The 25,558-nt window shown below is 32.5% G+C and overlaps 1 protein-coding gene across 4 annotated transcripts in view; it reads right to left on the bottom strand.

Moving 5' to 3' along the window:
- The window catches only part of EPHA5 (EPH receptor A5), a 344,724-nt gene that overhangs the window by 252,980 nt on the left and 66,186 nt on the right, over positions 1–25,558 (bottom strand). For all 4 annotated transcript variants that reach the window (XM_010380149.1, XM_010380152.1, XM_010380153.1 and 1 more), the window contains exon 3: positions 21,191–21,854. In XM_010380149.1, the coding sequence (XP_010378451.1) occupies positions 21,191–21,854 (664 nt within the window). The remainder of the gene's footprint in view (positions 1–21,190; positions 21,855–25,558) is intronic.

Genomic DNA, 25,558 nt, shown 5'->3' with positions numbered 1-25,558 from the left:
AGACTTCGAGATCATTTTAGAATAGAGTTTTAAAGGTTGAATAATGTTTAGTCACTTTTTAAAAGAAAAAAAGATTAACTTTCAGTATTCACTTAAAACTTTAAAAATGTTTAAGGGCTCATTAAAATACGCAAATATAAACTTAAAAATAAAATTATTAGGTTATAGCTGATGTAACTACAGAACCAAACAATCTTACAGAATTAATACAAACAAACCTACAGAGCCAATAACATTCAAATTAACAATACTAATTAATGTGACAATTAATGTTATTTTACTGAAACTAAAATGATACTTTAAATTGTACTATCTGACATTACATGGGAAATTTTCAAGTTTAACATAAAGTAATGATTTAATTCTCTTGCAGTTTTTCTGTATTGAAAAGGCTGTGAAACTGTTATTCAATCGATCAGGCTTATTTTAATTTGGGTTTCACTTGGCTGTGCATCGTTTACAAATTATCTGACTCCATTACTTTAACTTTACTCTGAATAGATAGTATTTAAGCTAACAGAATCTGAATAAAGTGTTACTTGGAAACAAAGCAAGAGCAGATCTAATGAAAATGCATATTGGTCCAGTACTCAGATATAAAATATATTACTTTTTAATTTTTTGTGGAAGTTAAAACATAAAATGCAGTCCCTCCAATGATGATCTTCAGTGACTGAAGACTATGTTCAGAAAATCTATTTTGAAAAACATGATACTAAATTCAAGGTTAGTAGAATATTTCATGAAAAACAATGCCACTTTGGCATAAAGATTATTTTGTGTTGAAGGTAAATAATATGTAACACATATAAAATGAAATAAAATATAAGCCCTCTGCTCTTCCCCTATTTGTCTAAAATTAGGACTTAAATTTACAAAGATGTCCCTCCTCCCCTGTCCCCAAAGAGCACAAAAGTTGAGTATAAAAGACTTCAGACCCTTATCAGCCTGGACATGGCACCAAAGGAATCTAAATAACACATTTTACTAACTAGCCTTTATCTTTCATTTGTTCCCCCATTCATTTAGCCTACCACAATTTGCTCCTTTAGTTATTCGGATCCTTTTCCTTTGTCTTGTCACTTCTCTAAAAGCATGTTTTTCTTTGTTGAAGATGCTCTATATGCCAGAGTTTTAAGCATCTTTTTTAGATTTACTCAGTTTTTTTTTTTTTTTATGTGTATCTTTCACGTAACATGTTAATAAACTTCTGTTTGCTTTTTTCTTCTTGTTAATCTGTCTTTTGTTACAAGGGTCTCAGCTAAGAACTCAAAAGATTAGAGGGCAAATTATTTTTACATCTCCTACAAAGTCAATCTCTTATTTTAAAGACTAACCTACTGAAGTCCTAGCAAGCAAAGTGAGTTACACAAAGTGGTCTATTTCTGGTAGAGGTGGTATTTGAAATATGGGTCCTTATTTATTAATCTGGGTTCTTTGAAACTTAACCTAATATTTTTTTTCATTTGACAATTCTATATAGATTATGTTGACCAAGGGTAATTAATCTTAAAATATACCAGCCATAGGGACATTTTAAATCCTTGTTTTATCTTAACAGTACCAGGTTTTGAGTTACAAATGGCTTTAGTGCACTTTACTTCCTTAAATAAAATATAAGCTTGAACTAGTTAACTTATTGACATGAAAACTCTTTAGTACCAATTTAATGGAAGGTTTCTAAATGGGCAATAACTGGGTTTATATGCTAAAGTCATGAGGTAACTGTTTAAGAGTTTTAATTATGTTTTATTTGGAATTCTTTACCATAGACATTTGAAATTCTAGTAAAGTAATTTGTGTTAACAAAGTTTAACTGAAAAAGCAGGAAGTATTCATGTTTTAAAAATGTGAACATTTCTATGTGTGTGAGCACCTTTCAACATCTTTTGTTTTTGTTGGTTTGCTTGTTTTGCTGTAGACACTATGAAGCTCATAGAAATGGCCCTCCTCCTCAATCCCTCAGAAACTGGGTTGTAATAAACATGTCTGTATATTTTAGGAAAAAAAATAAAGAAAAGGAACTCCTCGGTGTGTTCTGAAGGAAAAAATAATTTAATAGCTTGAAACCAGCACTGTTACTGTGATACCATAGATATGTATAAAAATTTCCATTTGACAAACAATTTGTGACTAATTTTCCAGATACCACAATTCTATTCTTAGACTGAGATAAGGGAGTAGGTATTTTTAACTATACCTTGCATAACATTCCATTTTATATTTTAGATCTGAGCTATGAAAAGGGAAACTGCATCACATAAGCAAAGTCAGGTATTCTTTGCTCATAAAATATCTTCTTTTCCTCTGGATGGCAAAGACTCAATCATTTTTGCTTGGACACCAAAAGGGACTAATTGGAAAAAAAAAAAAACAACCCTGAAGTATTCCTTACCTTACTCTATGAAAAAAATAAGGTCAAATTATCAAAAAGAAATAAACTGAAGTGCTTTCCTAAAGTTGAAATTTTCTGATAACTCTTCTCCAGATGAGTGAAGGTTACAGATGTCTATGAAAGTAACTTGTATATTCTCTGAGGAAAGAGCAAAAAATTGAATTCCAATATCTCTTGCAACTTACTTGCAGCTGTGTTGTGTGTCTGCAATTTTAATTATGGGATTTCTGAAAAAAGAGGTAAAGAAGAAATTTGCCAATTTACATGTATTTACTCAAAAGTCTGCAAAGGTATAAAATAAAGGAAAATGACCATTGGAATTCTTGCTGGTTGGCTATCATTTGATTCTACAACTTAGAATTACACAATAGATAATCATTTCTGTATTGCCTTTGACATTACCTCCACATTTGCTTTCTTATATCTTTGTCTCTTTTAAATAAGAGGAGGAGAAATACAAAAACTAGAATTGAGACAAGTTTTTTTTTGTTTGTTTTTATTCTACAATTGAAGTCTTATTAAACTGTTAGGCAATAGGTATATATTCTTACTTGCAAATGTACACAGTTGTTCATTAAATTCATTTAATAATATATTTAAGGTATAAGCCAGGTCTATCTGGCATGATAAATCATGGACAAAATATGTAAAATTCCTGCTCTTAGAAAGTTTATATTCTAAGGAGAGAGAAAATTAATAATATAGAAAGAAAATTTTGAAATCAACATTTAATGAGAAACTCTTGTCACTGAACACAAATATTATTAAACAATCTATGTTCATTGCCTTGAAAATTCATATTTTCCTACCAAAGAGGAGGACATTCATCTTTAATCTTACTCTGTAGTTTTCTAGATTGGAATGGCATCTTCAGAATATTTGAAGTACATGAATTAATTTATATATCACCAATAAAATTCAGTAAAATTAAATATGACAATAGTTTATCAAGGTTCTGTTACAAGAAAAACAACAATTTGTAGTTGGTAAAGACCCCACAGAATAAAAGACTGATTGCAATGATGAATAATGCATATCGCCTATGGTACTAATTAACCTTGGACTCCAAGAAGATATTACAGAATAATAAGGCTAATTTGAATGTGGTCCGGTACTTTTCCCTATGGCTTATGGTTATCACCCTTCAGAATACGTAAAATTTTGTTTTGTTAAAAAAGAAAGATATCTTTGTTATTGTTTTTCACATAAAATCATGAAAAAGAAATTCTATTGTTTGACATTATTCGCTTCCCAAAAGCTAGGCTAAATGTATACATACAATAGGTTTATATATTCTTATTTGCAAATGTGTATACTGGTTCATTAAATTATTAAACATTAAATTAAATTTATTTAAATATGTTTATAAACTATATATGTAATAGGCTAAGTATAGATAAATTTTAAAATAATATATTTTAATAACCAATTTGAAAAATGTCAGCTAAAACTTTAACACATGATCAATTCTACTAGACTCATAAACATTTTCAATTTATATCCAGTTTTTCCATTCATATACCTAAGAGTTATTCTTTATCTTAAAATAATAAAATCAATAAAATGAATAAGGTATAAACAAAACCTGTAATGAACATATTTCCTCCAAACAGAAACTCATCAATTTCTTCAAACTATAATGTGCTCCTCTTCTGTGACTAAATCACTGTTGGATGGACAGTAATACTGATGTCTGAGAAAATATATCTTAATTGAAAATGCCAATCTTTAATGTCTTAACTATGGAATTCAAATAATAATTTAAATATATTTTTAAAATACAAAATAATATTTCAAATTTCTTTTCCAAAATTCTTTTGAATGAACTTGATGATAAAGACCTTTTTGGATTTTTTGAGTGGCATGATACAGCCCCCTCAACCCCCAAAAATACTCCAATGTGACAAAGCATAACCTAAACATATCAACTTTTCCTTTATGACATATTTAAAAATAGTACAGCAAACAAGAGGAACCAGTATGAAGAAAAATTGAATACCTATTAGAAAGGTGTCTCTAATACCTTTAATATTAACACATTTTAATTGACAGTGTTACTATTTTAGTACATAACAATTTTTGTTAATTTTTAGAGTTTGTGTACATGTAAATTTTTAACGGAAATATGTTGTATTTGAATCAGTCTCTTTTCACAAGATAAAAAGGATCAAGTGCCTAAGTGTTCTTGAGATTTTTAATCAAAAGAACTTATGAAAATATTGTTAAAAAATCTTCCTATTTAATTAGTCATTTGTCACTCATATAATTATTACATATACAGCCTTCTTTTTTCTTTTTAACTTTTTTTTAAAATGTGTTGGTGAGAAAATTGAGAAAAAATTAGGAGTTCTCTCCTAATGTTCTCTCCATGACCAGAATGACATAGCAGTGAAGAGCAGAGAGACCCTGGAAGATATGGCCTAGGCTTTCCTCCAACTCTAGCACTTACTAACTGTTATCTTCATTACTTCTCTGTTTTTCACTACCTACATGCATGCATGTATATGTGTATGTGTGTGTGTGTTTGTGTGTGTGTGTGTGTGTGTGTGTGTGTGTCTGTGTCTGTGTGTCTGGATCCAATTACATAATAAATATGATGTGCTTAGAATAGTTTGTGATATATATAGACTTTGATATAAATGAATTGAATGAATTTATATTACAGAAAATTTATAAGGGAGGAGAAAAAAAGCAGATTAAAACAGCGTGTAAGTAGAAGAAATCAAAACAACACAAAATAAAGTAACTTTAGAAAAAAGTAGTAAGAATTGGAGAAAAGAAAAAAATCAGAAACAACCAGGTTTTAAATCTTACCTAGCAGTTGAAACTTAGAGGTTTTCAGGATCCAACACTACTGTTTTAATTGACCTTAAGAGCTAAAATAGTTAGTGTTTCTGAGAGTTGAAACAGGATATGTTAACTTTATTAGTAGACAAGCTGAAATGGCAGTATACAAATAAAACAACATCTTTTTGTTTCTGAGAACAAAGCAAGAAGACTTATTTAGGAAAAACAAAACAAAATTAAACAAAACAAGAAAATCTGAAGTTTAATGAAGATCACAGTTACATTTAGCTGTGTATCTCTCCTTTATATAGAGAAAACATGAAACAGCTGTTGTAATCACTGCTTATAAATCTATGAGCTCTAAGAAGCATTTAAAATGGTGAATTAGAAACAATTTACACGAAAGAAAGAAAAGGAACATATATTTTTCTACAGCAGTATGGACATATACTCCTTTTCAAGACTTATTATAAAATTAGTAATATTTATAATATAAAATTGGAAAAAAAATACCTGCAGCTTTACTTTCTTTTCTACATCAAATAGACTGAGAAATACAAAATTAATCATTTTTGGAATATCTTCTAAAAATAAAGAGAAAAAAGGAAAATAGGAGTAAAGGAAAATGAGGGAAAGAAATAAGGAAGAGGAAGAGAGTGAGCACACTTAGGGAAATTGGATTTGCAGTCAAATTTTCCTTAATTATTGAATTATTTTAATATATAAGTAATGAGAAAGTCTCAGTAAATATTAACGGCATTTGATTGCATGTATGTTATTTTGAATAATATGAGACCATCTTTTCTACTTCAAAATCATCATGTATTAGTAATCTCTTAATTGTACCCAATTTAATAAAACTTTCTCCACTAAAATTAAGTCACATATACAAGTTATGCAATAATTAGACAATCTTCAGTTCATTGTGATTTATTTTCATATTACTGATGCCATATATAAACATACATAGTCATATGAGTAGAATTAGTTCTTTTTATATCTTCTTTTCATACAATTATTAGCAAATAGTTGTCTTTGATTTTGATTTTTCAAAACAGGTAGCAGTTATTATTTTTCTTCATGTCAGTGCGACAATACTCTCTATACTTGACCTTTTACTACACATTTCTTCACCTGTCATTGTAGTAATTAAGCTTTATCTACTTTTTAAATTAAAAACTAATATGTGTTATATTCTAAAATGTTAGAAATCCCAGTCAGGTTTTTTTTTTTTTTTTTTTCTTTCAAAGCTAAAGCTGTATTTGAAGCTAACTAGTAGCTCAAGGTTCTTGGAAATCATATTTAATCTACATTAACCTCATTTATTTCCAATTATAAAATAAAAACAACAGTATATATCTGGTAAAGTTATTGTGAGGATTAAATTCTTTTCTAGAGACCTGGCAAGCAGCTGGGTGAGATAATGCATGGATATGAATTTTCTTTTTTCCAAAACAGTTCTGTTCTACCCATGAGAACATAAGGACATTTGTCTTCATTATCATCATGATGGATTCATTTAGATCAATCATCAGAGAAGTAGCCATTATTTTAATTGTACTATTTTGCTTATAAAGATTTTTTTTTATTTCTGCTTTTGCTTTTAATTGTCTTCGCTTTGTTTTGTGTTCTGCTTCTTTTCAACTTCCCACCATCAAGAATGACATGAAAACACTTCAAACTGAAAGTCTCCTCCAGTCAGAAACCTTGTACCTGCTAAATGTGTAATTTTGGAGTTGGTGGGGAGATGAAGAATCTTTTAGCTTCTTTATTGTGGACATGAAAAATCTAAAGATCCAACTAGGTCCATGAGGTACAGAGGATGCTCCCACCTCAGAATCCTGACAAAGTCTCCTCCATTATTTTATACAGTACAGTTTTGTTTTATTGCTTCCATACCACACCTCCAAACAAGACAAAAACAACAAACAAAACAAAACTTGAATACAAATGACAATTAATACTCCAAACGCCAAAACATGTTTAAAAAAATCCTGTACTATTTACAGGAGCAGACAAGTAACACAAAGCAGCTTATGTGTCCAAGAATGTACAAACCAAAAGTTCAGAAATGGATTGAGAACTTTTAACCCATGGATACAATCTCTCCCTCAACTACAACATATATGTCGAGCTTATGCCAAAAGGTGCCCTGACCCCCATCTGGATGTTCCCATAGGAAATATGTTAAAAAGTCTAGTTCAGTTCCTGACTATTCATAGAGCCTAATTATAGGGCCTCTATTTTCTTGGATAAGAGCTTCAGAATCCTAGACGTTCTTATGCATTCTTTGCTTTGCTCACTCAGTCTTGCTTTGCTTATTTGTTCCATCTTCCCGCTACTACATTTTCTTCCTTTCTAGCTACCTTTCCTTTTCCTCAGTCTGAGGTCTGAAAATAGGATCCGAATCTCTCTTCTGTAAAGACAACTCTGGTGGCTCCTGTGCCTTTCTGGGGTGCCGCCCTCTCATGTGCACTCTAGTGCAGCTCCTACAATGGATTAAGCTCACAGGTGATCTAAGTTGAGGTGACATCATTAAATGAATTTCAAATGCATTTCGTTGCAGAACATGTAGTAAAAAGGTACAGACTTTGAAACAAACACACTGGGTTCAAATGTCAATTTGCCACTTTCTAGTTTTAGTTTGTGTGATCTTAGTAAAATTAACCTTCCAAGCTTTCAGTTGCCCCTGAAACGGTGGCTCGCAGGATGTTGTCAAGCTGAAAAGAGTGAATATGAATAAAACATTTAACAGTACAGGCACATAGCAGCTTTTTGCAAATGTGTCAACCCTTCTTCTTGTTTTACCACTCCAGTTAAAATATCCTGACAATTCTGATATTCAGAATCTTAGATCTTATTTCTTGGGATCGCTATTATTTCTAGTATATTATTGCTTTTTACACTGCACTTGAAAGTCAAACAATTCCCTTTGGCCTACTTTTGTATTTTCTAGGAACAAGCTCCTTTTCCCCTCAGCTTTCGTTCCATTCCCTGTAAGTGCAGATGAAAATAACTATGCTCTCCTGAGGTCTGCTCAGGGGAACACTCTGGCTGGTCTTTCCCTTGATGATGACAGGTTGCCCTCGGCTAAGACTTTCCCCTTCATCAGATTTTTACCAGAAGTCAGATTTTTCACCCAATTCTGTGCTTCCTGAATGCTTAATTTCTTATACCCTTAGTTCCTGATCAAGGCATTTTATTTATGGTCTCTCTATTCCTGTAACATATATTTAATCATTAACAACATGCCTGGTTGGTCTGGTTTATTTCTCTTTTAAATTGAAATGAAAATGTTCACACTTGCACTCATACCAACAATTCTTAGAAAGCTTCAAAGTCTTTAAAGGGTTTGCCATGAGTAGCTGGCCTGGTCGGACGGTACCAGGTTGAGCGTGCTCCTATCTTCCAGTGCTCCAATGGCCAGAGTGGTGGCAGCAATACCAACAAATACTAGTACAAAAACAAAAACAGAAGCAAACAAAAGACCCCACCACTTTATCTAGGATTATCTCTCACTGAAATTTGAAATTGCTTTAAACTTTTAAATCTAACTAGCAAGTATTGAGGATTTTCTTTGTGCCAAGTACTAAGATTTATGAGCCTCCAATATTTAAAATCTAATCCAGGTTTTGAAATCATAATCAGTATGTTTATTGTGGGAGACAGTGTAAACATTTTTTAGCATGAATTGGTTTCTAACACTATGTACTGAGAGCAATAACCACTCAAGGCCTGGTAATGAAGTATGAAAGAAATCCAACTAAAACTTGATTTCTTTCAGTGTTATTTGGTTAAACTGCTAACAGACTTTTTTTTCCCCTTGTTCATAATAGTATTCTGGATTTAAATTCATTTTCACCTGAATAAAGACTGAAGCTCCCCCCACATTTAACTACATTATTCTATTGCTGCTGGTCTGTGTGGGCCTTGAGGAGCACAACCTGACTTAAATGGGCTCTATTATTACTGTTCAAGTTCCCTCCCCACCTCCCTCTCCAACCACTAACTGTGCCAAAGAAAGCCACCGCTGTCACAAAACAAGGAGTCTTCACTGTTGTGACATTTCATTTATCTGGGCAGCAACATTCTTGAAAGGCGACTTGCCTAGCTCTAAGTGAAGTATGGAAGACAATCAAATGCAGTTAAACAAACCAGTGTTGACATATTAAATCATGCTTGAACCAAGAGAGCAAACACAGATGACACACAGAACCTTCTAAAGAGAATTTAAAATAAATAAGTAATACAGGCCAGTCTCGTTCTAAAAAAAGAAGCTTTTAGCATTGGAAAATATTGGGATTAGGTGAATATTTAAAAATCATTCACAGGACAAAGTAATTATGTTGCTTTCAGATTGTGAGGCATAAAAGTAGTGTGGGTAAAGAAAGCCTAAGGGAAACATGGGAAACTGGTGAAATCACATCACATGACTTTTCCAACCCATAGAATGGAAAATAAAACTTTGATAGTCTCGTTTTTTATTTTATTTTAGATATGTCCTAATGGAATCCTTTCAAAATACTTTGAATTCATCCGAGGAAAAGCTCTTATGCATATGGAGTAGTGTATTATGATTCTCTTTTACAATCACACAGCAGGAACTTTCCAGCATTCATTCTCCACGTCTGATTCCTGCTAACAGTTCCATCAGAGAAATGGAGTTATCCATCAGTCAAATTATCATCTGCTCTAATTGTTACTTCCTCCAAACTGTGGTTCTTCTTTCTTTCCTTACCTTTTCTTTTTATAAACTACACCTTTACAGTGCTCAAATGAGCAGGATATCTTCAAGCTCAGAAAAGATGAAAGCATATCAACAAATCACTTTGGTTCTTATAGATGAAACACTACTGGTCAGGCGTAAATGCAGACAAAGCATTTAAGCACCAAAGAAAATCAAATATTTAAAGACAAGATGTGATCTACACGCACGACAAGAAATAATAAAGGATATAAAAGCATTTTCATGTAACGAAAACCAGCTATGAGATCATGTATAGCTTAGAATTCATATTTTTACTGTTATTGCGAATTACACACTTCCTAAAAAGAACTATGCCAGGGTTGGTAATTCCATGCCTTCCTGACTTATAATAATTGTCACGTCTTTCTAGACTAAGGGATGAGTTACATTTAAAGGCAATAATTGTACAATTTCCGTAAAAGGCATACTTTTCTATGAGTAGCATAAATTGGAGAGAGAGACAGAGATACAAATTAAGCTACACTTGCTATTAGATAGTTTTCTATGCAACCCTTTAAATTAGGTAAGTAGATTTCTCAAGGTTAATTTATCCAGGGGGTACATTAAATAAATCTATAGAGGTAAAGCACAAAATATTTAACATATTAATCCTAGATATGGACCTAGGAAGTAGCAGTACTTTTTATTCAGGTTTATCATTGATGCAATATACAATTAAAACTACAAATCAATCATTGTGATTGAGTGTGGTTTTACACTGTACAAAGTCAAGAAGTAAAACAAAGCGTCTGAAGTAAAATATATAATTTTAAGGCTTAAATTAAAATATGGTGGTTGTGTGATATCAGACAGGTTAATCCCTTCCCCAACTTCCCACTCCAGACCTCATTTTCCTTATTAGCTTACTGACCTTCATAAAATTTTCAACTCATATGTTACATTTTTATTAAGGTAATGAAACAAGATATGCTAAAAATGTAAATATATTATTATCCTGTCTAAAAATAAAAGTTTTCCTTTTTCCACATGGAAGGATCATTGTGTTGCACTTACATTTTGCAATGAAGAGATTATGAAATAGACCAATATTTATGTCTGTATTATATCTTCATTTTTAGTACTATGAAGAAATATGATTAATCTTATTGCAGTTACTAGTACTAACATGACACCTCTAAAGTCATGCCTTTTGTTTTCTTTATACAGATGACATGAATTAATTATAATTACTGAGTTGACTGATGAAACCAAATTTAACTTTATCATATCATTTAGGAGTCTATGCTAAAACTATTTTAAAAAAATAGTTTTCTGTTCCCAAGTTTCACTCATATCTTTATTTCATACTCCTTTCTCAAAGACTCAAAGGAAAGACTTTGCCTGAATTCATTTTAATTTTAATTTTTTTAGAAAAGCTTCAGAGATTGTGATCAGAAAAGACGAAAACAAAAATGTAAGGATGGAGAGGGAATTGTTTTTCCTAAGTCATGTAAATCATTTTAATTCTAACGTTACTTACAGAAGGAGGAAAAGAAAAGTCGCAGCTTTTCTTCTGTTCATTACAATGTTAAAATGACAATGCTTATTAACAAAAGAAAGTTACTTTACTTGCCAAATTTTTCAGACAGCTTAACTAATATGTTTTCAGATATTAGCTATTTAGTAAAATAACATGAGTTTTGAGTAAAACTTAAATGAAAGGTATCTTTGAAAAACATAAACATTCTTCATTTTTTACCTAATAAAAAACTGTGAATTTAGTATTGAGGGGGTCAAATAATTTCACAAATTTTATCTTCCTATCAGTTTACAGTAACTTTTTTTTTTAAGTAAATATTTTGTATTTGGCATGGTGTACCTGGGGAGCTATAAAATTTAGAATTTGTGAGTTCTCAGAAGGCTTTCAGTACCAACCATGTGAAGGTGTAAGAAAACCTGAAAATGTTTCAGGTACAAGCACCAAAAAACAAAACAAAACAAAAATCCTAAACTAAGTATAACAGTTTTAGGTTCCTGTTATGTTTCGTTTTAACACAAATTCCATTAAAATTAATAAATTGAAAATGTCTGCAGTGGCAATCCACACAGGGCAAAAACAAAGGGAAGCCAAAGCCTGGAGTGGTGGAGTGCCAGAGCATATCCTAGGCGGCCCTGCAAGCTCAGTGGCATGAGGCAGGCTCTGGGAAACAAGGCAACTTGAAATTTAATGTCCCAGAATCCAAGGGAAAAGGCCATAGCCTTGTACCAAGTAGGGAGACCTTCAGAAAATCTGAAACTTTGAAAAGCTGGCTACATCTTCAAGAGGACTCCGAGTTAAAAAATAGAAATAAAAATAAAAATAAAAATAAAAGAAAGACAGAAAAAAGAAAAGAAAAGAAAAGAAAAGTGCCCATGTGCACAAGGAAAGCACAAAGACGCTGTTATCTGATAACCTTCAAATGGGAAGAAGAAAGCACAACCTTCCTTCAAGAATCAAAATCAGTGGCCTTCTCCGGGTGAGGTTTTGGGGTGCAAATTCGTAGTAATCACCAAAAGTCAAACACACATGACTTTCAAATCTTACAACACATGTCAACCCTGGTTTCATGTAACAATCAACTAAGAAACATTTTTAAAAATATTGAACCTCTGGCTAGCACCATACCCTGATATCAGAATTTCTCCTTGGTATGGTCAACAACAATGCTGTTTAAAATGATTGTGTTGCACTTTAAATGTTGAGCACAGAAGAATTAGATAAAATTTGGTCCCAAAAATGCACATCAGTAAGAGGAAATGCTAAATCATGTGAGAAACCCCTCTAGGTCAGTAAGAAAAAGACAAGCATCCCAAAAGGGGGCAAAATAAACAAACAGCTAATTTACAAATTGAACTCATTAGAACATGGATGCATCTCTACTTTTTTCTCTACTTTTCTGTTGTTTGACTTTTCCTCTAATTGGCTAAATATTGCCTATTTATGATAATGGGATAGAGAAATGATAGTAAATCTGTAACTCTTAAGTCATAATGCAATTATTAGAAAGAAGTGTTATTAGTTCTAATACTATCAAAAATTAAATAATTACCATATATATGATAAAAGATACTGAGCATTTTGAGGGGGGAAATAAACATTTAACTAATGCACAATGGCTCTAAAAACATTGATACCGTACTATTATTACATATATACAAGGGACTAAGATAAATAAATTACTGTTCTTGACCTTATATACTAACATGGTCCTAATTTATCTGTACCTAAGTATCCCAATCTGTGAAATAAAAAAGAAAAACACATTCACTGCAAAAGTACTTCTTAAATTTGAGTGTACATAAAAATCACCAAGGAATGTGCTAAAATGTAGATTCAGATTTGACATTCTAGGGTAAGGCTGAGATTCTTCCTTTCTAAAAAATTCCCAGGTGATGTCAATGCTGCCGGTCCATGTACCATTTCTAAATAGGCAGACATTACTTGAAGCTACATGAACACTTTACAGGTGAAGATTATAACATTCAATATTTCACAGCGGAAGAAAGCAGGACTCAATCTGGTTTTGTAACTTGACCACAGTTACGTATTTACCAAATGCTAGATTGAGATTTGAGCGGAGGCCGGCATCACTTTTAAGTCCTATGCCGTTAATCTGCTACGCACACAAATACCTCGTGATGCTTTCAGAGATCAATTTTAATGTTTGGAATCTATTGAATGATTTTATGCAAGTGTTGGCTACTTTGTTTCTTATACTTTGCATTCCTTTTTTGAACTATTAGTTCTCAAGAATCTGAGAACTGATACTGAGATATTTCCTAAATCACACTCTAAGTTTTCACCATCAAATTTCTCTGTACACACTTTTCCCAAGAGAGAGGTTCTGTTTTATGTTATCAGACTTTATGTAAGTTCTTTTGCTGGTGTCTGAATAACAAGAAAATAAGCAAACAATAAAACAAAGGGACTATTTTTTGGTGTCCTGGAACATTTAAATGTTGTAAATTTTAAATATATAAAGCTTTTTGTGAGGTCTTTATCATTAAAATCTTTTCCTGATAGTTATCATTTTATAAAAATGCATTATAATAAAAGGAGCTTATCCAGTGCATATTATTTTAATAAATGTTTATTATTAAGAGGTGTTTACACAAGTATGAGACATTTCAACATAAAATATAATCATTAATTCTCCATCCATATAACCATGATGAAACTCAAGTCCATTAATGTTAAGATTCATTTGCACAGTAACAATATGGAACATGTCATCATCATATAAAACATCCTAGAAACCTGCCCAAAGTGAAATTTACAAAGTAGTTATTACTGTTACTGTAAATATGAGGTATAGCATTTGCCTGTTACATTTATTCTAAACTAAAAATATATACAACCTCAAGACTTTCACTAGTATAATTTATTTTATGAGTGAGAAAGTAGGAGTTTAAGCCAGATTTAAAAGTTTGACCAGAAATAAATCACAAGGTTTTTGGTTCTTCTATGTTTTTTCTTTCATTGCCAAGTCCCCGTATTTGTCCATCCACATAGAGCAGAAGAGTCACTAGTCATTAACCATTGTCCAACCAATGAAACGAGTTTTTTAAGAAAAAAAAATGGGTTTTATACTTTCAACGGGTATAATAATTTACAAATAACCATCCACCAACACCACACATAAATAAACTGGATTGTTTCATGTTTGATATGCATACATTTGACCCTAGATATTTATTAGGAGTTTTCTGTCTTTAAGATAATAATAAATGTGTAAAAACATCATATTTTAGCTGGTAAGTTCAGGAATCATCAGGTCTTTTGTTTCTCAGATTTTAATAAGCCAATACATTTTTGAAAGTGTAATTTTAGAAAGAAATGACAAATACATAAAATTAACGTATTAAAATAGATTTCTGCACTGGAAGCTCCCTCTGTTAGCTGCACTGTTTCCCATATTTTTCACAGCCCCCCCCCAATTCTATTTTAAATGCCACCATTTCAGAAAACAAAACAAAACATTTTCTTATTTCCCTATCTAAAATACCACACTTCACCCACACAGCCATTAGAAAATTTCACAAATTTTAACTGTGGATGTGAGTCTATATGCATGTTTGTATGCATATATGTCAACATTCCTAGGATACAAGAATTGTAAAGGCTGGATAGAGTGCCTACTACAAAAACAACTTATAGAATGAGTGATAATGTCTACCCAGATAGCAAATTTTTCAGTTTTGTACTTCTAACAAAAATTTTATAAAGGAAGTTCTATAAAACTTACATAGTTTTATTTACCCAATGGAAAAATGTAGCATTATTATTTGATAAATTAAATTGCTCAGGAATATACTACGTACTTAGAGAAAACTAGATAATTTTATAACCTGTCCCTATACTTTATTTTATAAGGAAGACACATATGCCTATAAATACATTTTATTTTTAATGACAGCTAAAATAAATAATCTTAATTGAATAAATACAGTGTGCTAGGTAGTGTGCCAAGTAATTTTTATATAATATCTCACAAGATTGTTATGAGCTAGTTAGAGATGAGGAAAGCAAAGAACAGAGAGATTTGGCAATTTGCATGGGGATATAGCGTTGGTAGATGGCAGAGGTGGAATAAGATTCTATTCATTTTTACTCAGAATTCATGTGTTTAAACTACTAGGGTATGCTGCCTCTTACAAGCAGCATATTTCCCACCATATTCAAATTCAATTAGTCACATTTAAACATGTACATCTCCTTCATTCTCCCAAATTTAAAGAAAAATGTTCAATTTTGCAAAGATATGCAGTCCGTAAACATATCTACAAACATATTTTGTGTCAGTGGCATGTGTGTTCATTTGGGGAGGGAAGAAGTATTTGGGTTAGTGGTTCTCCAATGGGAGTGATTTTGCCCCCGGGGAATATTTGGAAATATCTAGACACATTCTTGACTGTCAAACTGGGGAGTGGGGTGTCCTACTGCATCTAGAGGGTAGAACCCAAGAAAGCTGCTAAATAGTCTACAACGAACAAGACAACATCCCTCTCCCCACCAGCAAAAATTATCTGGCCCAAAATTTCAATAGCTTCAGTGTTGAAAAACCTAGATTTAGAAAAAACAAACAAACAAAAACGGACAAACAACAACAACAAAAATTGCAGAATACTCTCTAAAATTTTATTAGAACTAATCTAAAAGTAGGCCAGGGAGCAGTTAAAATAGGGGGAAAAAAAGACTATTTGAATTATTCTCTTATGTAATGTTTGTAAGTGGGTGAAATGATTTGGCTACTTAATTGCCTTGGTTGTTGCTCACCAAAGCAGAACACACACACACACACACTCACCGACACATCTCACATGGGCACCGTTGATATTCTGTACTTCCATAATTGCCATCATTTGTTCAAATTTTGAAATTAAAATAGGTTCCTTTTGTTACGTATAATAACATACTAAATAGAACGATAAGTTCAACCCCTTCGATGTTTTTTGGTAATGTGCCTAATTAAAAATAACTAGGCTCTCTAATGCATAATTACATGAACACCTAATATACTATATTTCCAGCCAATTTTGTTTCAATCATAAATATGCACCAGAAGTATGAATGATCAACATTCTACTCCCTGCTGTAACTGTACTGTTTCTGAATCAAGGCTCTTTTTTGAATTGGGTATTTTCACTACATTTTCCTTGCTGTGCAATCATCTCCCAGTTGGACAATTAATAAGTACTTTTTCTCCACAGCCCTTGACGTGTAACCCTCCTTATCCTGTATTTTAGCCTGTATTGTATACCTTCTTCACTCTGACTGGTTTTGGCAGTGACCCACAATCTGAATCTCTTTCCTCCATTTGATATAAGTGAAACTATAATTATCTAGGGCTAATTTCAAATTACTACTTCATTCCACCAGCAACTGATGAAGATTAGTGGTCTTGCCTTGCACCTGAGTAAGTCAGCAACATAATCACAAGAGAACTCAGCAGGCAACATTTGATTCATGTGAACTCAATTACTTCTGTCAAAAACATTCACTTCAATAAAAGGCAGAAACTTCTAAAATGTGTTTTTGCTAACCATTTTTCTACTAAAAAAAAAAAGTCTCACATGAGTCTTAGGGGAAAAAATAGCATGAATTTCATCAGAAATAATAATAAATAACAAGTGGGGAAACACACTGGGATAAATGGATTTGAGACACTATTTGTTTCTGAAAACAATAATAAAAAATAAAGACTTCCAAGTAAGAAATCTGTAGACTTAAATCGGTTTATTATAGAAAATTTAGACATATAAGTAAGACTTACAAAAATAAATGTACACTATATTTTAAGTTCACACAATAGAAATGAGTATTTGGTTACCTCGTCAAAACCAGATTATTATGGGTGAGGTAGTCTATTTCTCTTAAAGAAATTTAAACGAGAGGAAGTTATATGAAGATGACAGATCACAAATTGCTAAATTGACCAGGACTCCAGACTCACTGCTTGGTCATCCGGATTGAGGCCATATGTTAATGAGCTGCCTAGCATTCTGAATCTTGAAGGTTTAGTTTGTAAAAGACCGTGTGTCAACTCCATCATGTCAAGCACATATAACAAGTCACATAAGCATGATATGACAGCAAGTACTCAGTCACCTGCCAGCACAGACTAAAAAATATTAACATATGGAAATCATTGCCACAGACATATTCAAACTTTAGCTTCTCAATAATATAATTATTTTTAATTAAATTCTAATATAGTTTGGTTACTGAGAAACTGAATAATTAAATGTCATCATGTAATATGGCCATATTATATTTAAATATGTGATGTTCTGTGCTCTGTAAAGTTCAATAAATTGTCTTCTCTAATAGCTAATATGTGAAGTACCAATCACATAAGACTTAATACCTTGAATGTGAAATTTGGCCTGAGAGTCTTAGAACTAAGAAATGATTAAGCTAAAAGACTTAATATCCATCAGTTTTCAGACCAAGGAGATATTTTACAGATAATACAAAGGTAAAATGAATCAACACAATGTGTTATTTAACACAGAATAACACGGTATTCTTTTACACCTTTGCAGTTTTACTTTACTCTCTTTTGAATTAATTGTTCTTCTCTTTTGCTTTTTGACTTCTTTCTCATCCCTTAGGTTAAGGAGTACACAGTCTGCTATTCCTGCCATCAAGGAGTATGTAGACTAACAGGAGTAGAAAAAATAATTAAACAGATAAGAAGTATGCAAATAGATGTAAAATAATAGTTCTAAATGGTTCTATGAAGGAAAGACATATGAGTAAACAGTGATGCTTGATTTAGCCTTGATTGATTGGGGCATCTTCTCTGTAGAAGGGATACTGGAGCACACATCTGAAGGATTAGTGTATGTTAGATACAAGAATAATTCATGGAAGAGAACATATTCTTAAAACAACAAGTAGTGAAAATGAGCAAATTGTCTTTGAGAAACTGGAAAAAGCTAGTTTGGCTAGTGCATAGGGAAGGGGAGAAAGAAAATTTAAGATGAGTCATGAAAGGTAACTGGAGCAAAACCATACAGCCTCTTAATGAAAAAACTTTGTCTTAAAGGAGACCACTGAAGTGTATAAAGAGTGTGTGTGTGTGTGTGTGTATGTGTGTGTGTAGAGGGGAGGTTCCAGGGGTGGGATGGGTGTAAGAAACAAATGTTTGCATTTGTTATAGGTGATATATTCATATGGTTAAAAAACCAAAACTATATATAAAGTCATTCATTAAATTTGAAAACAAAGTTTCAACAAGGTTTACCTCTATATTGAAGGAAAAAGGAAATAGAGAGAAGTAGATAATTTAAAGAGAAAGTTGACTGGTAATTTCTGTAAACATTTTGTGATGGATTGGAACTGGATAGCGAGTAGGAAAGAGATGAGAAAAATGATCCCTAAATTTCTGGCTTATTTAGAAGGATGGTTCCAAATCATCAAGATCCCCACTCAGAGGTTTGAGACTAGCAGGTTAACATTGTAAAATGAGCTACAGTCATGGTGGCATTTTATAGCACATACACACACACACACTTACATGTACTTATTGTGTATAGATAGAAATGTTTCAACAATATCTATGATGCTTTAGTTCTCCAAAGCAAACCCTCAAGATTTATTTATTCATTCAATCAGTCATTAAATCATTTATGTATAGAATAAACACTTGAAATTCTTCCTAGAGTGCCATCACATACCATTGGTACATAGTAAAATACCAACAGGCATTAATCACACAGACTGCATGTGTGAAACATTCTCTGGGCTGTGTAGTAAGCTTTTTGCATCAACTCTGCCAACCACTGCTCCTACTACCAGGGGAGGAAGATAAATGCATGAATTAAGACAGAGTCCAGTTAAGTAAACTTTTCTACAATGAAATGTCTCCAGTTAATCCACTGTCCCTCAATTAAGGGTCTACTTTTCAATTATTAAGAGAAGATCATGAAAAGAGAAAGAAAAGATGTATGCTAACACTTGCACTAAGACAGCATTGCATTCTGTCAGAACGCTGCTTCCCAAGATTTTTGTGACTATCACTAGCAAAATGTTTTAATCTCATCAACAATCAAAATGCATCCTCAAAACATGGAGAGAGGTCTCTCATATTATCTGTCAATCAAAATAAAGACAAAGGTCATAGTGGTCTGAACTAAGTGATCACATATTCTCTAAAATGATAGAAATGAACAATCAAATAGAGTATGTTGTTTTATAATACTAATAAACAAATTTTTAGAAATAATAAGATTTATATTTACAATATTTTAGACAGAAATATGTTCAGTGGATTGCTTATAACTCCTGCTTTTGATCCTTTAATTACATAAAACCTCACCTTAAACCAATAAGTTTGCTCAAAAATAAAAAACTAATATTCGAACATTCTTTAATTCCAATCCTGAAGAAATTATGATTCATTTCCCCAATAAGCTGATAAGCATTTTAGAAACATAATTTTGATTTAACAAAACTTTCAGATGTGCTTGTGTAGATATAAAATCAAGTGTAGAAAGTTGTAACTTGCATGGAAAAACAACAGAATTAATAGTAGATGGTATTTCAAAGATACAAAATAGAAACTGGTGCTGAAAAAGGAATTTCAAGTGAAGTGCAATGTGTTTCTGGAGAGAATTAATTAACCAAAGTTATTATAATTTACAGGTAATTTCCCTAGTTTTGTTTCCCTGGATCGATAATCAATCTATAGTCAAGCATGAACAAATGAGGAAGTCTGATTCATGTAATAGAGTGGACTTAGGAAAAATAAATGTACCTGAAACTACCAGGTAGGACCAAGGGGCTGCTCAGCATCCAAAGTTCCCTCAGTTAATACTCATTAACTTTCATTACCTATTTAGTACACTCACATCATGATGAAAACAAGTTCAGGATCATGAGGGCGAGTAATTTAAATTAAAAAAAATGCTTGCTTTCTTTCCCATAAACTGCTCTTTGCTTTGATATAAAATACTCCCTTGTTCCAGAAAGCCATTGACAAATTTCCAGTTTAAACGGCCAACTCACCACACTGTGGGCAAAATGAGGGCATTTTCAAATGAAGACAGAAGCATGCATGATCAAGTTTCAATTTAAAAGAAAAATAAAAACAGAAAAAAAAAAAAATCCCCAAGGGCAAATTGCTTTAAAATGACCTTTTGTATGGGTTCTATCTTCAAATAGTTATTTTCGTGGGGCACTGCTTATTATGCATTTAAAAATATCTGTAATTTTTAAAAAGCAAGCACGTAATTGCAATCATATGTAAACAACTCAGTAAACTAATCCTCTCAGTTTACAAATGTTTTGCTGTAAAGTTCATATGGCTGAACTTTTTTTTTCTGAAGAATTTTTAAAAGGCAGTTAAAAACATGCCAAAACAAGTCTAACCAAAGATTTTGCATTTAAATTTGATACAGCAAATAAAGAGTAGAAGACAAGTTCATGGAGAGAAAATAGAAGCAGCAGACAATAATTATACAATGAAGGTTAGTAGTCCCTTGGTTTGAGTTTTTCAAAAATAAAATTTCTAAAAGCAAAGTGAATATGAAATATTACACTGCAAGTCAGACACCCTCTGAGTATTAATTATGTATATCCAATAAAACATTACATTAAATCTTTCACGGTTGCCAGAAATTTCAAAATTCTGAAAAGAGAAAAATCAAACTTGAGAGAAATAATCTCCATAAATTAGCAAAGTAAAAGGTCATTTGCTCATAATCATTGGAGGAAATACATATACATGATCCAACTGAAGCAGACAGCCCCTGCAGATCCGGAGGCAAACTCTTACCTTGACAGGTGCCATTTTTCTCTTCATATCCTGCCTTGCACATGCATTTCCCGATGGGCACCAGCCACTCCCCTTCGGCGCTGCAGTGCATTTTGGGAGGTTCATCGGTCACAGAATGGTTGACACAGGAGCCTGACACTTCGAGCAATTGGGAAGAATCGGCTCCAGTGATGGTGTCAGGGAAGACAGCCAAGTGTCGTACCACAGAAGGGCATTTTTTATAGTATACACGCACAGAAACCAGAGCAATGCAAGCACCAACATCTTGAAAAGCAAGATAAAATCCCTTTTTGCTTAGAGGTCCTACATCTCTGACCTCTGTATTCAGTTTCATAACACGGTCACCAAGATCAAGTTCTGTAAAGCTCTCATCGGCAGCAATGGTATCAATTTTGATGTACTGGTTTTCCTTGATGTTTCTCCCATTCTGATTATCTGACTCAAAGTAATACATGTTAAAGGTTTCCTTACAGGTCCCCAGTCCTCCAGGAAGGCTGTTGCAGTCTCGCAGGGTAAATTTGAGTTCTATGAAGATTCTGGAAGCACCTTCATTGGAGATCCAACTGGTCAAAAGCCAGTTATTCTGATTCTGTTCCATCACTTTGCATACTTGGTATGTGTGGATAGGGGCATAATTTTCATCCACTTCACCAATCTCTTCCCACTGTACAATATAAAACAGAAAGATAAAAAAATTCAAAAAATAGAAAATGACCAGGAACTATAGCAAAAATTGTAAAAGAAAACTAATTGAGATACAGAAATTTCGTATCCTCAGTATGTGGTATTTACAGAAGGAACTGGATATAAAGCATTGGGAGAAGAGAATCACAAAGTTTTATTGTCATTTTTAAATTAAAAGTAAATTAAGAAATTATCATTCTTCATTTCCATCATAACTCTAAGACAAACACATATGAATATGCCCCAGGGCAGGGGGGAGGAGTCACGTAAAAGAAATTTATGCCCCAGGGTAGGGGGGAGGAGTCACATAAAAGAAATTTAAATGTGGGTGAGGTTAACAAAATGAAGCAAAGAAAAAAAAATGTATATTTTGAATAAAGTTCAGCATATACATAAATAGAGTAGAAAAAATTTAAGAAGAATACAAGAAATGCAATTAAAAAAATGAAATAAGGGAAAAAAGGACCACAAATTTGAAAAAGAAGGGAGAAAAATGTAACATAAAAATACAGTTATTTATTTAAATCTGTCATGTCACAAATAACACATCAATGGAATAAAAGTTGAAAGAAAATTCATTAGTTTAAAATTAATAATAGATCTTGATTTCACTGAACCCATCTATTCAGGACTCTCACAAATTGGCTAGCTAAATATTAATTCATAAATTTATCTGCATATATAAACATTGAGACAGATACGAAAGAAAGATTAAAAATTACAGATTAAGAATATGGATAATCTCGTCATTTTAAATACTAACTTCTTGTGATATGTTGGGACCCCATTAATTCTTTCTTATCGAGGCATTATTTTATCCACAGTGGCCTTAAGAGTTCTGAAGATTTACAGGATGTAAAAAAAAAAAAAAATTAAGTACAATTTACATAGCTTCCAAAATATTATTTGGCCAAAGAAGAGTTCTAAACCTATCTCTTTCCTAGTAAAATACTCCAGTTTTGAGAATCTCGATGTACCATAACCACTTCCTGGACAGTACAGAGCCAAATTTTTATTTTTCAATGAAGACGTAATTATAATTTAAGGAATTTCTGAAACCTGTAAAAAATTTGTGTGTACAAAAACGGTATCTAATTTTAAATCTTTAAATACCACTGAAACAGAAAGTACAATGAAACCATACTGACTTTCAAAAAATCCAGAATGTGTGATTTCAGACATTAAGTATTGTAGATTAAAAAACTATATAGACACTGATTTCTTACACGTGAAATTAAATATAGCATTATTTCTTGATTCTGTTCTAAAAGCAAAGATGTGAAAAATGCAGAGGCACAAAGGACGCAAAGAAATCTTATACATCAGATAGCTCCTCTTGAAATCTAGCTGCCACATCAGACAGACATAAGCAAAAGGTGCTAATGAGGTAAAGCTGTTGAGCTCCTTAAATTCACAAGAGAGAGACATGAAGATTTTATCTTGCCAAACAATTTCCATATTATGTTATTACCTAAAGACTCAGGTCTTTCACTCAATTTCATTTTTGTCCTCTCTCAAAATGTATATAAACTCTACTTAGCTCCTGATTTTCTAAACCAGCTTTCTATTGCCGCACTCCATCATTAAACTACTTACATTTTATTTCCAATGTGATTTGAGTATCAATCTTTTTATATTATAAATGGTACCACATATTATGATCAATATTTCATACATACAAAAAAATGTCAACTAGTCAAATAAAATGGTAAGAAGTATCAATTTACTGTAACAAGATTAACTAAATATATATTTTTTGAATTAGTAAAATGAAAGATAATATCAAAAATCTCTTCTCTATAAAAAGAAAATAAAAATGTTACCTTATTTCTTTTTAAATGTTTGTTTTATGATAATCTTCCAAAACAAAACACAAATATATATATATGTATATGTGTGTGTGTGTGTGTGTGTGTGTGTGTGTATTTTTTATTTTGCCTTGAATCACTTATTGATGACCTATTTCTGGACAATATATTCTAGTAGGATCCTCCTAGCAAGTAAAAGCAAGCAGAATAACAGTATCTTTCAAGATGATAAGCCAAGCAATTCAGCCTTTGTCTGTACAAAGTCCAGGGTACCACAAATATTATTAAAAATGCAAGCCAAGCAGCACTTGACAAGACAGCTTAATAGTTACTGCTTCAGGTGATAATTTCAAAGTATGAGCATAAGCATCTTGTTTCTCTGAATATTCTCAATTAAGAAGAGGGAAACTATAATTTTCTTTGAATTCAGAAACTGTCATGGTGAGATTTTATTTATTTTTCTTTTCAAGTACCCAAAATATAAATGATAACTCACATTGTATATTTCTAGTGAGCAAATAGAATGAGTTTAATTTAAATAATTACGGCCATAAGTCATTCAGAGAATCACACGGGTAATATATCCATCTCCAATATCTGCTGTCATTGAGACACATATACTAAGAAATGGGCAGGAATATTTTATTTATTTTAGGCTAGCTATTTGAAATAAAACTTTGAATTTTTCTAAGCTTTCTTTCCCCTTTAATATGAAGAGAATATCTTGGTGTCCTCAGCAAAAATCAAATATGAAAAAAAAAAAAAAACACAAGAGGGTGAAGAGAAAGAAGTAACACTCACCAAGAACTTTAGAATGTGGCAGACGTATTCCTAAACACTTTTACAAATGCCATGTACAGGATATTACAGTAACTTAATAAAAGGCACTGATAGGAATCAATATTTTCTGTTCATTTTTCTTGGATTTTCCATGACTTCATGATTTATTAAAAATATTTGCTGATCCTTTGATTACTGGAAGTGGTGAGCCTGGACATTTTGGAAGCATGGATGGCTGAATGCGATATGATGGCTGTAGCTCTGCTCTTTAGGTCTAGCAGTTAGTCAACGCCATCCCCTGAGCCCATTCACTTCTCTATGTTTATTTTCTCCTTATTGCCCATTCTTTCCCGTTAAGAATAAATAACTGGTTACACAGCTTGGGTTCACTTGATTTATCTCCCAGATTCCTACAGGGCTCTGAAAATTCCATGTCAGTTGCATTCTAAACCCATTGCTGGCCAGGCATCTCACATCAGCCACATTCATCAGAGAAGGGTCAGGGGAGGAAAGAACTTACTTTCATAACCATATGTGTATCATGGAGTTACAAATTTTTCCCCACCCAAGCTGTTAGGAACTAGTTTCTTCCCACCTGCCTGTCATTGCTCTCTTGGCCTTCTGATATCAAGCTCCTGCTGCTTCCTACCCTGTTGGCATTGCTCTCATTTCCAGACCCCCATTTTTTCGTGAAGAACTTGAAAATACTGACTCATGACACATGGGCTGGACCAGAAATCCCTCTTACGTTATGTCCCCAAATTCACAGTAGAAAGCATCATGTGAATGAAGACAATTTTAACCTTTCAAGTTATTAGGGGTGCCCATTATCTAGTTCTGTTTTCATGATTATGTTTCTATTTATCTTGATTCTATATTGAGAGTCACTACTGAGGCTAAGATGCAGTGGTAAGAAGCTTTGGAGTAGACACTTGAAAAAAAATGCCACTGTATTGGTCTTGTATAGAAGAAAAATACAAGCCTGAAGCCCTAGTTTTAGTCCCAGCTCTTATAATATCTAGATATATAAGCTGAGATCCAATCTCTGGCATACCAACTATGCAAATCTGTAATGAGAATGAAAACTCTCTGTCCT

This window comes from Rhinopithecus roxellana, chromosome 2, assembly GCF_007565055.1.
Source record: "Rhinopithecus roxellana isolate Shanxi Qingling chromosome 2, ASM756505v1, whole genome shotgun sequence".
Lineage (NCBI taxonomy): Eukaryota > Metazoa > Chordata > Mammalia > Primates > Cercopithecidae > Rhinopithecus > Rhinopithecus roxellana.
This window is presented reverse-complemented; position numbering and strand designations above follow the sequence as displayed.